Source organism: Dendropsophus ebraccatus, chromosome 13 (assembly GCF_027789765.1).
Source record: "Dendropsophus ebraccatus isolate aDenEbr1 chromosome 13, aDenEbr1.pat, whole genome shotgun sequence".
Classification (NCBI taxonomy): Eukaryota; Metazoa; Chordata; class Amphibia; order Anura; family Hylidae; genus Dendropsophus; species Dendropsophus ebraccatus.
In genome coordinates this window covers 60159772-60176325 of record NC_091466.1, presented here as the reverse complement: position 1 = coordinate 60176325, position 16554 = coordinate 60159772, and the positions used below count along the sequence as shown (strand labels likewise).

General features: G+C 43.9%; 2 protein-coding genes across 4 annotated transcripts in view; both read left to right on the top strand.

Moving 5' to 3' along the window:
• AVEN (apoptosis and caspase activation inhibitor) overlaps window positions 1-16554 on the top strand; it is a 350669-nt gene that overhangs the window by 165827 nt on the left and 168288 nt on the right. The window lies entirely within an intron of this gene.
• Window positions 7517-16554, top strand: part of CPE (carboxypeptidase E) — a 51977-nt gene continuing 42939 nt past the window's right edge. The window contains exon 1 of the mRNA XM_069950183.1: window positions 7517-7991. Coding sequence (XP_069806284.1) covers window positions 7709-7991 — 283 coding nt within the window. The 5' untranslated portion in view covers window positions 7517-7708. The remainder of the gene's footprint in view (window positions 7992-16554) is intronic.

Below are 16554 nucleotides of genomic sequence, written 5' to 3'. Positions count from 1 at the left end.
ATACTACAGGTATACAGCACCTCCACCAACTCTATACTACAGGTATACAGGACCCTCTATACACACTGACACTTTATACCCAGGCAGAGCCGGGTACATTTTCTAGTCTATATCATAAAAATGAAAGTCTGTTTGTCTGTCCCAAAAAGACTTCCAAACGCCTAAACCGTTTGACCCCAAATTTGACACTCAGATACATTGGATGCCCGGGAAGGTTATTGCAAAGGTCCCGTCCCCGCCAGATGTACAGGAGGGGAGGGGGAGGGGAAAGAGCGCCCCATAATGATGAATGGGAAAATCTCCTCACTGCAAACACAGGTGATATAATTAGCTGCATGTCTCCAGCAGTAAACGGCAGTTGGGAGCCTTAGCAACCAATAGGATTACTGCTTTCATTTTCACAGGGAGCTGGAATCTGAATGGTTGCTAGGGCAGCTGCCTCACAACATCCACAGTAATAACTGGTAGACCCCCTACTCCATCTATACAGTACATGTATATACAGGGCACTACAGGTATACAGGACCCCCTACTCCATCTATAAAGTACATGTATATAAAGGGCACTACAGGTATACAGGACCCCCTACTCCATCTATACAGTACATTTATATACAGGACCCCCTATTCCATCTATACAGTACATGTATACAGGACCCCCTACTCCATCTATACAGTATATGTATATACAGGGCACTACAGGTATACCAAACTCGGACTGGGTAACACTGCCACACCAGACCTGACCAATACCACCAAACTGTGCTGGATAACACTGTCACACCAGACCTGACCAATACCGCCATACTGTGACTGGATAACACTGCCATACCAGACCTGACCAATACCGCCATATTGTGGGTAACACCGCCACACCAGACCTGACCAATACCGCCATACTGTGATTGGATAACACCATCATATCAGAACTGACCAATACCGCCATACTGTGACTGGATAACACCGCTATACCAGACCTGACTAATACCACCATACCATGACTGGATAACAACGCCACACCAGACCTGACCAATACTACCATACTGTGACTGGGTAACACTGTCATAACACACCTGACCAATACCACCATACTATGACTGGAAAAAACTGCTATACCAGACCTGACCAATACCGCCATACTGTAACTGGATAACACTGTCATACCACACCTGACCAATACCGCCATACTGTGACTGGATAACACTGCCATACCAGACCTGACCAATACCGCCATACTATGACTGGATAACACTGCCATACCAGACCTGACTAATACCGCCATACTGTGACTATTTAGCACTGCCATACCACACCTGACCAATACCGCCATACTGTGACTGGATAACACTGCCATACCAGACCTGACCAATACTGCCATACTGTGACTGGATAACACTGCCATACCACACCTGACCAATACCGCCATACTGTGACTGAATAACACCACTATACCAGACCTGACCAATACCGCCACACTGTGACTGGAGAACACCGCTACACCAGACCTGACCAATACCGCCATACTGTGACTGGATAACACCGCCATACCAGACATGACCAATACCGACAAACTGTGACTGAATAACACTGCCATACCAGACCTGACCAATACCGACATACTGTGACTGGATAACACCGCTATACCAGACCTGACCAATACTGACATACCCCCTCGAAAAGACACCAGATTTTCTGGCAAGTCTGAACGGGAGGGTACTGCCCCTCTGCAAGGTGCTACCCTATGCACCAGACCATGGGTGCCTAATGGTAAATACGACCCTGAAGGTATACAGGACACTATAGGTATACAGGACCCCAAAACTATACTCTACAGGTGCACGGGACCTCCACCAACTATATACTACAGGTATACAGGACCCCAAACTTTACACTACAGGTATACAGGACCCCAAAACTATACTCTACAGGTGCACGGGACCTCCTCCAACTATATACTACAGGTATACAGGACCGCAAACTATACACTACAGGTATACAGGACCCCAAAACTACACTATAGGTATACAGGAACTCCACCAACTATATACTACCGGTATATAGGACCCCAAACTATACACTACAGGTATAAAGGACCTAAAACTATACACTACAGGTATACAGGACCTACACCAACTCTATACTACAGGTATACAGCACCTTGACCAACTCTATACTACAGGTATACAGGACCCCAAACTATACACTACAGGGATACAGGACCTCCACCAACTCTATACTACAGTTATAAAGGACCCTCAAACTATGCACTACAATTATACAGGACCCACGAACTATATACTACAGGTATATAAGACCTCCACCAATTATACACTACAGGTATCCAGGACCCTCAAACTATAAACTACAGGTATACAAGACCTCCACCAACTATACATTACAGGTATACAGCACCAACTATATACTACAGGTATACAGGACCTCCCTCAACTATATACTACAGGTATACATCCCCCCCAACTACACACTACAGGTATACAGGACCCCCCAACTATACACTATAGGTATACAGCCCCCCAGCTATGCAGATATGCGAGACCCCTAAAAACTATACATTGTGGGTATACAGAACCCCTCCAACTATGCACTACAGGTATACACTAATTCCACTGATTAACTCAGATGAAACAATACCTTTAGCTTGGCCTCCTGGGCACCTTAGAACAAATCTAATTAACACACTGACAATTTATACCCGGGCAGCGCCGGGTACATTTTCTAGTCTATATCATAAAAATGAAAGTCTGTCTGTCTGTCTGTCCCATATAGACTTCCAAACGCCTGAACCGTTTGACCCCAAATTTGGCACACAGATACATTGGGTGCCCAGGAAGGTTATAGCGAAGGTCCCGTCCTTGCCAGATGTACAGGAGAGGAGGGGGATGCAGAAAAGCGCCCCATAGAGATAAATGGGAAAATCTCCACACTGCACACAAAGGTGATATAATTAGCTGCAGCTTTGCCCAGAGGAAACGGCAGTTGGGAGCCTTAGCAACCAATAGGATTACTACTTTCATAATGGTTGCTAGGGCAGCTGCCTCACAACATCCACAGTAATAACTGGTAGACCCCCTACTCCATCTATACAGTACATGTATATACAGGGCACTACAGGTATACAGGACCCCCTACTCCATTTATAAAGTACATGTATATAAAGGGCACTACAGGTATACAGGACCCCCTACTTCATCTATACAGTACATTTATATACAGGACCCCCTACTCCATCTATACAGTACACATATACAGGACCCCCTACTCCATCTATACAGTACATGTATACAGGGCAGTATTACCAGCTGCTGCTGCCCTAAGCACTAAACCTGAGGACGCCCCATCCTCACTCACCAATTAGCATCATGATAGATTGGTAGATAATAGCTCCAGAGGTCACATTTAACACCACCATATCAGACCTGACCAATACCGCCATATCAGACCTGACAAATACCACCACACTGTGACTGGATAACACTGCCATACCAGACCTGACCAATACCGCCATACTGTGACTGGATAACACTGCCATACCAGACCTGACCAATACCGACACACTGTGACTGGATAACACCGCCACACCAGACCTGACCAATACTACCACACTGTGACTGGATAACACCGCCATACAAGACCTGACCAATACCGCCACAATGTGACTGGATAACACCGCCATACCAGACCTGACCAATACCACCACACTGTGACTGGATAACACTGCCATACCAGACTTGACTAATACCGCCACACTGTGACTGGATAACACCGACATACAAGACCTGACCAATACCCCACATTGTGACTGGATAACACTGCCATACCAGACCTGACCAATACCACCACACTGTGACTGGATAACACTGCCATACCAGACCTGACCAATACCACCACACTGTGACTGGATAACACTGCCATACCAGACCTGACCAATACCGCCATACTGTGACTGGATAACACCGCCATACCAGACCTGACCAATACCGCCATACTGTGACTGGATAACACTGCCATACCAGACCTGACCAATACCGCCATACTGTGACTGGATAACACTGCCATACCAGACCTGACCAATACCACCATACCATGACTGGATAACACTGCCACACCAGACCTGACCAATACTACCATACCCCCCATCGAAAAGACTAGATTTTCTGGCAAGTCTGAAGAGGAGGTGGAAGACTAGAAAAATAAAAACAATTTAAAAGTTGTTTCCTTCCCCCTGCTCCCTGGTGCTGCGCCCATGCAAGGTGCTGCCCTAGGCAGACCACGAATGCTTAATGGTAAATATGACCCTGCAGGTATACAGGACACTACACAGGACACTACAGGTGCACGCGACCTCCACCAACTATATACGACAGGTTTACAGGACCCCAAACTATACACTACAGGTATACAGGACCTCCACCAACTCTATACTACAGGTATACAAGACCTCCACCGACTATATACTACAGGTATACAGCACCATCACCAACTATATATTACAGGTATACAGGACCCCCAACTATACAGAACAGGTATACAGGACCTCTACCAGCTATACACTGCAGGTATACAGTACTTCCCAAACTATACAGTACAGGTACACAGACCCCCCCCCCCAATTATACACTACTGTTAAACAGGACCTCCTTCAACTATGCACTACAGGTATACAACCCCTCCCAATTACACACTACAGGTATACAGGACCCCCTCAACTATACACTACAGATATACAGCCCCCCCCCCCCAACTATACACTACAGGTATACAGGATGAATATTTGAAGTTTTTAGTTTATTTCTAATGTGCATAAGCTACAATTTACATAAACAGTGCAGAATTGTTGGGTATATAGGGGCATAAAGGGCTACTGGCGATTTCCCCTTAAACAAAAAAAAGGACATAGATTGGCCTCCTGGGCACCTTAGAATAAATCTAATAACACACTGAAACTTCATACCCGGGCAGCTCCTGGTACATTTTCTAGTGTAACGCCTGGAGTAGTGGATCCACCGGACCGTCACTAGCGATAGCACTAACCTCACCAGGGAGCGGAGTCTAAGGGGCCGCTGGTTTTCACCGGAGCCCGCCGCAAGGCGGGATGGACTTGCTGCGGCAGGCGACCCCCAGGTCGCTACCCCTGGCTTGGTTGCTAGTGACGGCAGGCGAGGCGTGGCAGGAGCAGTAGGCTGGCAGAGCTGGCAGAGGTCTGAAGGCGTAACCGCAGGTGACAGTCTGAACACAGGAGCAAAGAAGTGACAGGGGAGCAGGAACCAGGAACAAGGACTAGGGACCAGGTAGCGCATAGGAATCAGGAACAAGAACTTGGGACCAGGTAGCGGATAGGTATCAGGAACAACAGGGGGCTGGGCCAAACGCTATGGGAAGCATGTAGAGGCTCCAACACAAGGGACAGGGCATGCTGGGATTTATAGGGAGTGATTGGTGCAATTAACCAATTAAGGGCGGACTGGCCCTTTAAATCCGAGACAGCCGGCGCGCGCGCGCCTTAGAAGGCGGGGACGCGTGCGCCGGCCGGCACAGACGGAGACAGGAGCGGAGGAGAGGTGAGGCGCCCCCAGGGGCCGAACTAGCAGCAGCGCCGGGTCCCTGCACAAGGACCCCGGCGGCTGCATGGGGCAGGAGGAGGTCGCGGCGGTGGCCCGGAACACGGGCCGCCGCCGCGGCCGTGACATCTAGTTATAACTAATTTTAGGCAAACAATGTGTGGTGGTTTTATACTCAAATGATACAGTATGTGGCAAAGTGTGTGGTGGTCAGGGGTGGGATGGCCAACCCACCAGTAAATATTTAGGGCCGCAGCTGCCACATTTAGCTGTATCTGGGCCTGCAGAGTAAGCTATAACCAGCCAGGGATCCAAGATATATGTCCTAGATCCCCAGGCAAGCATAACTTTCAGCTGTGTGCCCATCATATAGGCACAGCTCTAAGGAACTCTGCACTGCGGCAGATAGCTGGAAACTTGTGTACATAGTATCATTATGCCCCCACTTAAAGCTTAGAGAGCACCTGCAGGACACCAGAGCCCCAGTAACATGGAAAGGAGCTTCCTACAATGTGGGGGCGCAGGGGGCCTGTCTACTATGTGTAGGCACAGAGGGGCCTAACTAGTATATGGGGACACAGAGGGTACCTAATTAATATATGGGGGTACAAAGGGGGTCTGCCTACTATATGAGAGCACAGAGAAGACCTAACTACTACCTACTATATAGGCACTCAAAGAGGCCTGTCTGCTATATTGGGGCACAGATAAGGATTAACTACTATATGAGGGGGCAAACTGCCAAACTGGTAATTGGGGTACTGAGTGTGTCTGTCAAGTATGAGGGCCAAGAAGAAGCCTTACTAGCTTATGGGGGCAGAAAGGGGGCATGTCTACAATATATTTGCACAGAGACGGCCTATTTGCTATATGAGGGCAAAGGGTAATGCTAACTACCAAGCACAGAGGAGGCCTAACTACTATATAAAAGCATGATGGGGGCCTAATTACTACATGGAGACATAGAGGGCTTTAACTACTATATGGGACATAGAGGGGCCCTAAATTCTATATAAGGTTATTATTACTTCTATTATATAAGTACTCCTACTATTTTGAGGCACAAATTGGGCCTAACTGTAATATTGGCACTATTACTTTTTTAGTACAGATGGGGCGTTTTTAAAGAGATGGGGTGGGTGCTGAGTGAGGGGCCTAAAACGTTTGTCAGATTCTGTTGAGACGAGTTTTGACTAGAAGTCTTTACCACGGCCCAGGCCATGTGTTCCCTAAGTTCGGAAGGCCTAGTCGGCTGCCACTTGTTCTGAGGAGGCATTTGGTGACCACTTTGTCCTCATTCTCTGGATGTACACAGCCGCTGAATACTCATCCTGGAAGCTGTCTTCCTCTGATTCATCAGATCTGTCCTTTTGCAGCAAGCACCAGATGTTGGATAAACCACATGCTTTTAGGGGTTGTGGTTTATTTTCCTTTTCACAGCAAACTTTATCCGATATTTATATAATTTTATTTTCTTACCATTGACTTCAACCTGGAAAAACAGCACCTAGAAAAGGGCGATTTAGGGTATGTTCACATATTGCAAATGTGTTGTAGATTTTTTTGTGGATATTTAAATCTTAAAACAAATGGGGAGTAAACATCCCTTATACACATATACCATCATGGGGATTTCAATGGCATCCAATTCTGTGGAGAAAACATTGCAGAACATTTGCAAGTTCCATGCCAAACCCACTGAATGTGAATGAGCCCCTATCATGGACTGGTGTATTTTCTACTACCCCCTAGATGGGCAGAATAAGTGAATGTTATGGGGGATGAGGGCTGTCATACTGTTCCCCAACACATCAGTGACCCCATTTGCATCCTCCACAGCCTCAGCAGGGATTGCTGTATCCCTCACCCAGGATGGGAAGGTGAGAGGAGGGTGGAGGAGGAGGAAGAGGAGGGGGAGGAGGGCTGGAGAACACAGCAGCAGCAGCAGCAGCCAGTGACAGAGATAAGGAGACAAAGGGAAGAAGCAGGGGACCCGGGGGAAGCCTAGGACACTCCAGCTGTAGGGTAGAGTGCAGCACAGGTGATGCTATAGGGCACCGTGCACACTGCCAGCACTGACATCACGTTCTAGGCGGCCATTGTGTATTCCGCTAGCTGACAGGTAAGAAGATGGTGCGGGGCTCCGTGTGGCTGGCCGCCTGCGGGCTGCTGCTCCTCCTCGGCTGCTCTCCATCCACCTCGTCCGAGGCTCAGGGCAGGCGGCGGAGGCTGAGCAGAGAACCGGGCGGCATCTCGTTTGAATATCACCGGTACCCGGAGCTGCGGGAGGCGCTGGTGGCGGTGTGGCTGCAGTGTCCGTCCATCAGTCGCATCTACACGGTGGGACGAAGCTTCGAGGGCCGGGAGCTGCTGGTCATCGAGATGTCGGACAAGCCCGGAGAGCACGAGCCCGGTGAGTGCAGGACAGCGGGGCGCCCCGACATACAGCACATGTCTGCAGGGCAGAACCGCGGTGTGTGCACAGTGACAGGGACATGGTGATCTGTGACTCATTGCTGCACTGTGTCAGGGGGTTATCGTCATGCACAGTAATAGGGCCCCGAATACAGAATAACACATTCAGCTCTGCTACATCTGTACACTGTACTGCATAGTGATGTGCATGGTACTATGGCAGGAGCAGCAGGGCACCATGCATTATATATAACCTACTCTGGGGCATTATATGATTATCTACAGGAGGTGGAGAGACAGCTTAGTCCTATAACAGGAAGAGGTAGATGGGGGCACTGGGGGCCATTGTAAGGGGCCAATAGAGGTTTTTTGTAATAGAAAGCCCCCCCATCCCCTGACATTGCCCCTATGTCACATATCAATAATGACAGAAACAGGGAAGGGGTAAAGTACATAAAATGCAGCATGGCCTGTCACAGTATGAGATGTGTCCCACATTAGGGTCCTCCCTCTACCCCTGACCTATGTGTTCCCTGGCATAGCAGCTCCATGGCATCTGGGGCTATTCACCTGGTATCAGGGGCAGTGAGGAGTCCTTTGCCCCAACCACCCAATGACAGTGTGTACAGGGGGTGAGGGGCAGCACTTCATCATCAGGGGGTTTAATGTTCTGAAGATGCAAGGTGCTATAGCTGGAGACATTGACAAGGCTTGACTAAACCAATTCTAAGTTTTACATGAAGTCTTTCTTTATATTTCTCTTTTTACTATGGCCATTGCCATAAGTAATATTACCATAGGGAAATAAGGGATTACACTGGAGAAACTGGTAGTGACTAGCTCAGGAGGAGCCAGCAGTATACCATTTGAATTTACCCAGAAACCATCAATAAATTGTTGTTGATAGATTCCATAGTCTCATATGTGATTATTATTCATATATTAATCGTCCATCTATTATTGAGCATTATTTATTATTGTGTACCAGGTAATAATTAGAATCCAAATATAGGCCCTAAACGTGAGAGAAAAATCCAACAAACCCACTGCTGTGGGACTGCCTGTGTTATGTGTATGGGGGGGGGGGGGGCTCTCTCCTGACATATGATGTCAGGGGGGAAGAAACGGGCGTGATGAATTTCAACAGTCAATGCTGGGAACCTCCCCCAACCTCCCTAGAGATGATCTGCCGCCAGAAGTGTCTGGCAATCTCCTACTCACCAATCCCCATTGAACGCACTTGCATGCTTGGCTAAGGTTTTCTCAAGGAATAACTATTGGAGGGGTATGGATATCTATAGGTTGCAACTGCAATTCTGATCCTAAAATAAAAGTAGACTCAAAAGGAATGGCAACTAAAAATGAAGGACTTATGCTTACTTATACTGCTTACTGCTGGATCCATTTCTGATCTTGGATCAAAAACTGCAGTGGCAGTCCCCCCCCCCCCCCAAAATAAATAAATAAATAAATAAAAATGCTGTGTATGACAGCAGCACAGTGCCACAGCTGTCCTCTGGATGTGTGTGGTATTACAACTCAGATCAATTCACTGCAAATGAACTGAGCTGAAATACCTCACACAAACTGAGGACATGAGTGGCGCTGTTTCTGAAATTTAGCAGATATGTTTTTAGAATCCTGGAAAACCCCTTTAAGATCCGGTATTAACAGTTAGCCTGATTATTTGTTTGTTTGTGGTCTCCAGAGAAGAACTAATTTTATTTTGTACAAAGTAACAAACTAAAATGAGGGAATTGTTTTTCCTCATTTCTAAATATTTACACTTCAGTAAGAGGTGTATGATAATGGTACGTCAGATATTCAGTAAGAGGTGTATGATAATGGTACGTCACATATTCAGTAGAAGGTATATGATAATGGTACGTCAGATATTAAGTAGAAGGTGTATGATAATGGTACGTCACATATGCAGTAAGAGGTGTATGATAATGGTACGTCACATATGCAGTAAGAGGTGTATGATAATGGTACGTCACATATGCAGTAAGAGGTGTATGATAATGGTACGTCACATATGCAGTACGAGATATATGTTAATGGTACATCACATATTCAGTAGGAGGTGTATGATAATGGTACGTCACATATGCAGTACGAGATATATGTTAATGGTACATCACATATTCAGTAAGAGGTGTATGATAATGGTACGTCACATATGCAGTACGAGGTATATGACAATGGTACATCACATATTCAGTAGTAGGTATATGATAATAATACATCACATATGCAGTACGAGGTATATGAAAATGGTACATCACATATTCAGTAGTAGGTATATGATAATGATACATCACATATTCAGTAGTAGGTATATGACAATGGTACATCACATATTCAGTAGTAGGTATATGATAATGATACATCACATATTCAGTAGTAGGTATATGATAATGGTAGATCACATATTCAGTAGTAGGTTTATGATAATGGTACGTTGCATAATTAGTAAGAGGTGTATGATAATGGTACGTCACATATTGTATCATTGACCAGGATACATGTCCACATCTAGAGGATATTAATAAAATGTGGTTAATATTTTTCACGATGTCAAACAATAGACACAGATTAGCTTTGCTTGGGGATAAACACCAGTCAGAATGTGCTGAGTGGAATAGGTGCTGCTGAGACCTTTGTGTGATTTTCCCCTGCAAGTGACAGCTGCTATGAGACACAACACCTACAGAACTGGACACTGGTGATGTGGACATCCTGCACAGAACACACAATGTAGTGCTATACCAACACTGCATATCAAAGCATATCAAAGACCGGCGCAGACAGCGGGAAATAGGTGGCGGTTTAAAAAATGGACTGCACCACTGGGATGTATTTGCTGGCCCCAATCAGGTAGTTTGATATTTTCTTTTCACTTATTAGACTGGTACATTTACTTTAAAGTTATGTTCACACACTGTGCAACAGCCTGGTGTCAGAAAGTGTCAGAGATTTGTAATTTACTAATTTAAAAAAATCTCAACTCTTCCAGTACTTATCAGCTGCTGTATGTCCTACGTGTCTGTGTCTATGACATAAAGCAGCTGATAAGTACTGGAAGACTGGAGATTTTTTTTTACCATTCTAACACCAGTTGATTTGATAGAATTTAAAGTTGCACTTTAAGCTTAGACTACCTCATTGCCACTGGGGTAAAGAGGTAAAGCTCTAATGGTACGTGTGCTTTAGATCTATCCCATACAATGGGTTATTGTTATTATAGAGAATCAATACCTCCCAACAGAAACTTTATTTTCCACAGGCAATGCAAAAGAGAGGCTCTGCACACATGTCATACAAAGGAGAACATCAGGCCCTTCTGTGCAGAAGATAAGCATTGTGTGCTACAGAACCCCTGCATTACAGAATACTAAAGTATATTGGTACACAGTTCACCTTAGTTCTTGGATATAATATGGCATTAAACATCGCACAAACTAGAAGTCCAGAACTTGGTTTTCCATGCCCCTTTATTGACAGAGTCAGGGAGACATGTTTACATGCTGACGCATTTCAGTCATCATTGTTTAAACATAGTGACATGAGACATAGGTAACCACAGTGAGCTGGAGGTTGCAGGTGACTACATGTCCCCACAGCAGACACTATATGGGGAATTTAAGATAATATGGTGGCCATTGGGTAAATGGCTGTTCATGGAATAGAAGAAGGACAGAGTGTGCTTTCTATAAGGGGAGACACTAATTAATGGATCTCCTGCTTAAATCTGTCATGCCGTTTTCCTGAATATCTCTTAAAATTGATGCGTAAAATGATGCATATGGCCATCTTAAGGTAAAAGAAATTCACTATATGTCAGTAGTAAATAGGGCATATACTACCAGACTGTGCAAACACTAACTGAGACACATCCAGAAACTAAAGAGATCCATAAAGTGAAGGCAATACAGACCATCTTTTCTCTTGACATCTCATCCCTGTTATGTATACATGTATACCTGTTATTGTGCACAGCATACAAAGTAATAACATGGGGTTCCTATTAATTCCTTTTCTCCTAGAAGCAAGTATATTTTTCACTTTGCTTCCTCTTCTGAGACATACAGGAATACGCCTGCCTGAAGTCTAGCTTATTTGTGATAACCGCTTCCTTCTAAGATAGAGGACTTCCTGTCCTGGGTCAAGGCTGGGTCTGTCATTTCTTATAGCCACCCTTGTGTCATTGGCTCCATGACCTGGAGAAACGAATGTGTAATATGTTTAGGACAAATTGGTCTCTATAGGAATCTGGGGTTGAGGTTTGTATAATGGGCATAAATGTATACAAACCAAATGAAATAGTAATATAAAATAGTAAATGAGCAACATATTCAATATAGTTTAAAAGCAACCTAATATTGAAATCATGTTGCCCTATGAGTTAGTGAGAGAGACTGAATATTTTTAAGATCTCATGGTATATTTAGGTTAACTGTAATAGAACGTGGCCTGATCGTCCTCTGTCACAAATGTAAATAAACTAATATTACACAAGCATTCCTTCATGTGTATTATTAAGGGCATTGAGTAAACTCCGGAAGTGCAGGGAGAAAAAGTAAACCTCTTTGGTACTTTCTCCAAGGGGCAAAAGGTGCTTCAAATAAGAAAATTAGATTAGATGCGTAACTGTCACAGAAGCTTTGCCCATTGGGTAAAGCCACCCTTACTGTATGGCCACATCTCCACATTGTGTTCCCCACATTTGAAACTACACCCCCTTGTGTTCTCCAATGGTCTAACAGCTTCACCCCTACAAGCATGCCAGCTGGTAACAAGGCCTGTAGACGCATGTTCTCCTTTTTATGCCTTTGTGGCTTGGTATGTGTGGTATACTTGTATCTACAGAATGTGTACTTATGATGATCTAGGTTTTAGTGTGTATATTGTTATGGGTAAATGTGTGTTTCTTGTTTGTACTAACATTTAAAGTCTACAATACCTGTGGGTTTGTTCATATGTTCGCATTAGTATATTATGGTATATTTATTATATGTGTATTTGTGTGTGCTGAGTTATGTGTGTGTTCATGTGTGCTTTGCACCCTCAGAAGTGTGTGAGTGTGTGGGTGTGGGTGGGGAGGGGATTCCAGATTTTGCAGAGGGGCTCCATGAAGTAATTGCTAAATTCATATAATGTGAAGTTTGGGACACAGTGTTAGGATATAATTCCGTATAATTCCAGTCACAACACTTTGCCTCAGTAAGCAGGTGCGCTTACTATTACAGCGTCTGAAGTTTCCTCATGGGAAAACTGCTTATGTGCCAGAGAAACACATTCTATTTTTACCATGTGCCATAAAAGCCTATTTGCCCTAATTGAGGTAATCTTCAAGTACTTTGTACTGCTACATAATGTTATACAGGGAGGGACTGCCTGGATGTGTACTAATTCCATGTGCACAAATGCCATGTTAAAGTGAATATATATCAACTATGTACCTTATATGTTACACTAGATTGTAAAGCTAAAGGCAGAGCAGGGTAAAGCTAAAGAGACATCTGTGTAAGATAAAGAGATGGGCTGAAGGGTTGGGCTAGGGAGGGCCAATCTCTGGGATCGGCCCTGGTTTGCTTTGCCTATACAATCATGTGCAGCCCAATTAATGCATCATTATCAGCTGTGCATCGCCCATCTACACAGGGCAATGTGTGTCTGAAAATTATGCATTGAATTAGACGCACATAAAATCCAATCAGATGACGACTAAGGCCAGTTTAAAAGCACCTTAAAGGAACACCAGGCTAAACTGGAGATAAAGGTAAAGGAACAATATGGTACCTTAGAGATAACACTAGGAGAATACCTAGCTATATCAAAAAGAAAGGAGGAAGAGGGTAAATTAGAGCTGAAGCGAAATGGTAAATTAGATATAAAGAAACACTAGGGTAAATGAGAGATTATGCTACCAGAACACTTGTCTAAATCAGAGAGAAAGCTAAAGGAAAAATAGAGATAAAGGTAATGGAATCACCTATAAGTAATTAAAATCTATGGTTCTCTATAAGAGCGTGGAAACCTGTCGCAAAACTCCAATTCCCATCATTGCCTGGACACCATTTGGCCTTCCAAGCACAATGAAGATTGTAGTTTTACAACAGCTGGAGGGCCACACATTGTGCACCATTGCTCTGTTAGTATGTTACTACTCTTATATTTACTCTTACCCTAGTTGTAGTATGTTTTTAAGAGCCAAGAGCTGTATTTGGCTTTCTTCAGCGGTTCCATAAAGAATGACTAGAGTGGCAGGTCATGTGCCGACCCTCGGCTGTATTCAAAACAGAGGAACATAGAGGACAAATTATTGAAAAACCCCTTTAAAGGAGAAGTCTGATGTTTTCTAAAAGCCTGGAGGGGGGGACACTGATTACATGTATCAACTTATGCCTCCCCGTGCCCGTGGTGAGCGGCTGGAGTGTCCGGGGACCCCTGCCAGAAGTAATTTTTCCCTGAGATTTGATGATGTCACGTCTCGGGGAAAAGATGACTTCTCTTTCAACTATCACCTTCCCCTTTTCTTTGCTGACCTGGATGAAAATACAGATTATGGATGCAATACAGATGCATTACGGAAATTTTTTTTGCAGATTGCAGACAAAGATAGCAGACGATTGCAGACATCTTACAGTCCTGAAAAACTACTGAACGTGTGAATGTAACCACTACATTCACACGTCAGTATGTTCTCCTGGATGAAAATCTGTATCCTCTATTTTTCATCCGCAATCCGCAAAAAAATCATCTGTTTTGCATCCGTATTGTGTTCCGTATTTTTATCCTTTTTTTTGCGGATCCACAAAAAAAGGTGTAATGAAGAAAAAAGAGGGGATGGAAAAATTGATGTCATTAGTTTTCCCAACCCCCCAAAAAAGGTCACGTGGTTGTCTGGGGGCCATTTTACAGTCTTTTCTATCAGGCAGGATATTTCTGGCAGGAGGAGCTTGGTGATGTAAAAAAAAAATGGATCCGTGATACAGATAAATGCTCCAATGAAGGAAGTTTTGAAATACAGTGGTACCTCGGTTCTCAAACTGCTTGGAACTCAAACTGTATTTTCAAGGAAAGTTTGCTTTGGTTTTCAAACTCTTGCTCGGTTCTCAAACACTTTTTGGGCACCCAGTCTTGGAGTACAGTAATATTGCGGTATTTGAATGAAAATTTATCTGGAAGTGATGTTCACAATTCAAACTTTGCTCAGTATCTGAACGTTTTTGTGAGCATGGATGGTGGGTTGTACCTGGTGAGTTTAGCACTGGTGAGGCTTCATTCTGGAGTGCATATACAGTACAGTAATAGTACAGTCAGTGCTCCACCATCTCCCATAATTAACAGTGCTGGGATAGGGACTCTATACAGTAAAGGATGTCCTGTACAGTGTAGTGCTGTTTTGTACTGTAGTGAATAAATTGGGCACTTTTCAATGTAATGAATTATAGGTATAGGTATTATAGGTAATTATTGGTGGGTGCTGGAACCAATTAAACACATTTGAATTATTTCTCAAACTGCCTTCCTGAACCTATTAAGTTCGAGAACCGAGGTACCACTGTGTGTTTTTTCTTTATCTATTAGTATTAGAATTCAAGAACTGAACTTTAAAATGCCATCTAGGTGGTCCAGAACTCTAGATTCTGAATAGGATTAGTGTCACCTTCTCACCTTTATGTGAGAGTGTCACCTTCTCACCTTTATGTGAGAGATGTAGAAGCAATGAAGGGAATATATCCCACATTTAGGTACCATCCCAAGAATGTTTCTACTTAATTTATACAACACACATTCCATGCATGTTAGCAAACCCATTACTTTCCATCTGATCAATACTACAAAACTTATTGGAAAGATGTCAATACCCTAGCTATAGCTAGACGTATACAATCTCAATAGAGTTAAAGGGGTTATCCAGCGCTACAAAAACATGGCCATTTTTCCCCCTCTCTTGTCTCCAGGTTGGGTGGGGTTTCAAACTCAGTTCCATTGAAGTAAATGGAGCTTAATTGCAAACTGCACCTGAACTGGAACTGGATAACCCCCTTAATGTGTGATATCACAATATGATAAATATATGAAAATATGGGGTGATTGGAAATCCTATATAGACACATCAGAGTCTTGGCTATTTTTATAACTAATGATTATATCCACTGTAGCTAGTTTTTCCTCGATTTATGAAACTTCTTTTCAGTAAGGAAGCTCAGCCTTTCTTTTTGGGTATATTGTACTATACCATAGTCTAGTTGTTATGAGGATTTGTGTCAAGGTGATTTTATTGGTTTATTGGGCTTGTCAAATCACATAATGCCACTTTTTAATAAGTCTTACTCCAATTCCTTAAATCACTCCATCAATAACAGTACATTGCCATTCATTGCCCTCTGGTAGCAACTTGATAATTCTGAGAATAATCACTGAAATTTCCCCTGTGGTCTCATAAAGAAACACATATGTTACACTGAATAGACAGCATATCAATATGTCTGCATTTGGATTGACACTTGATACATCTAATATGGATTCTCTAAAGGTCTAGCTGTAGG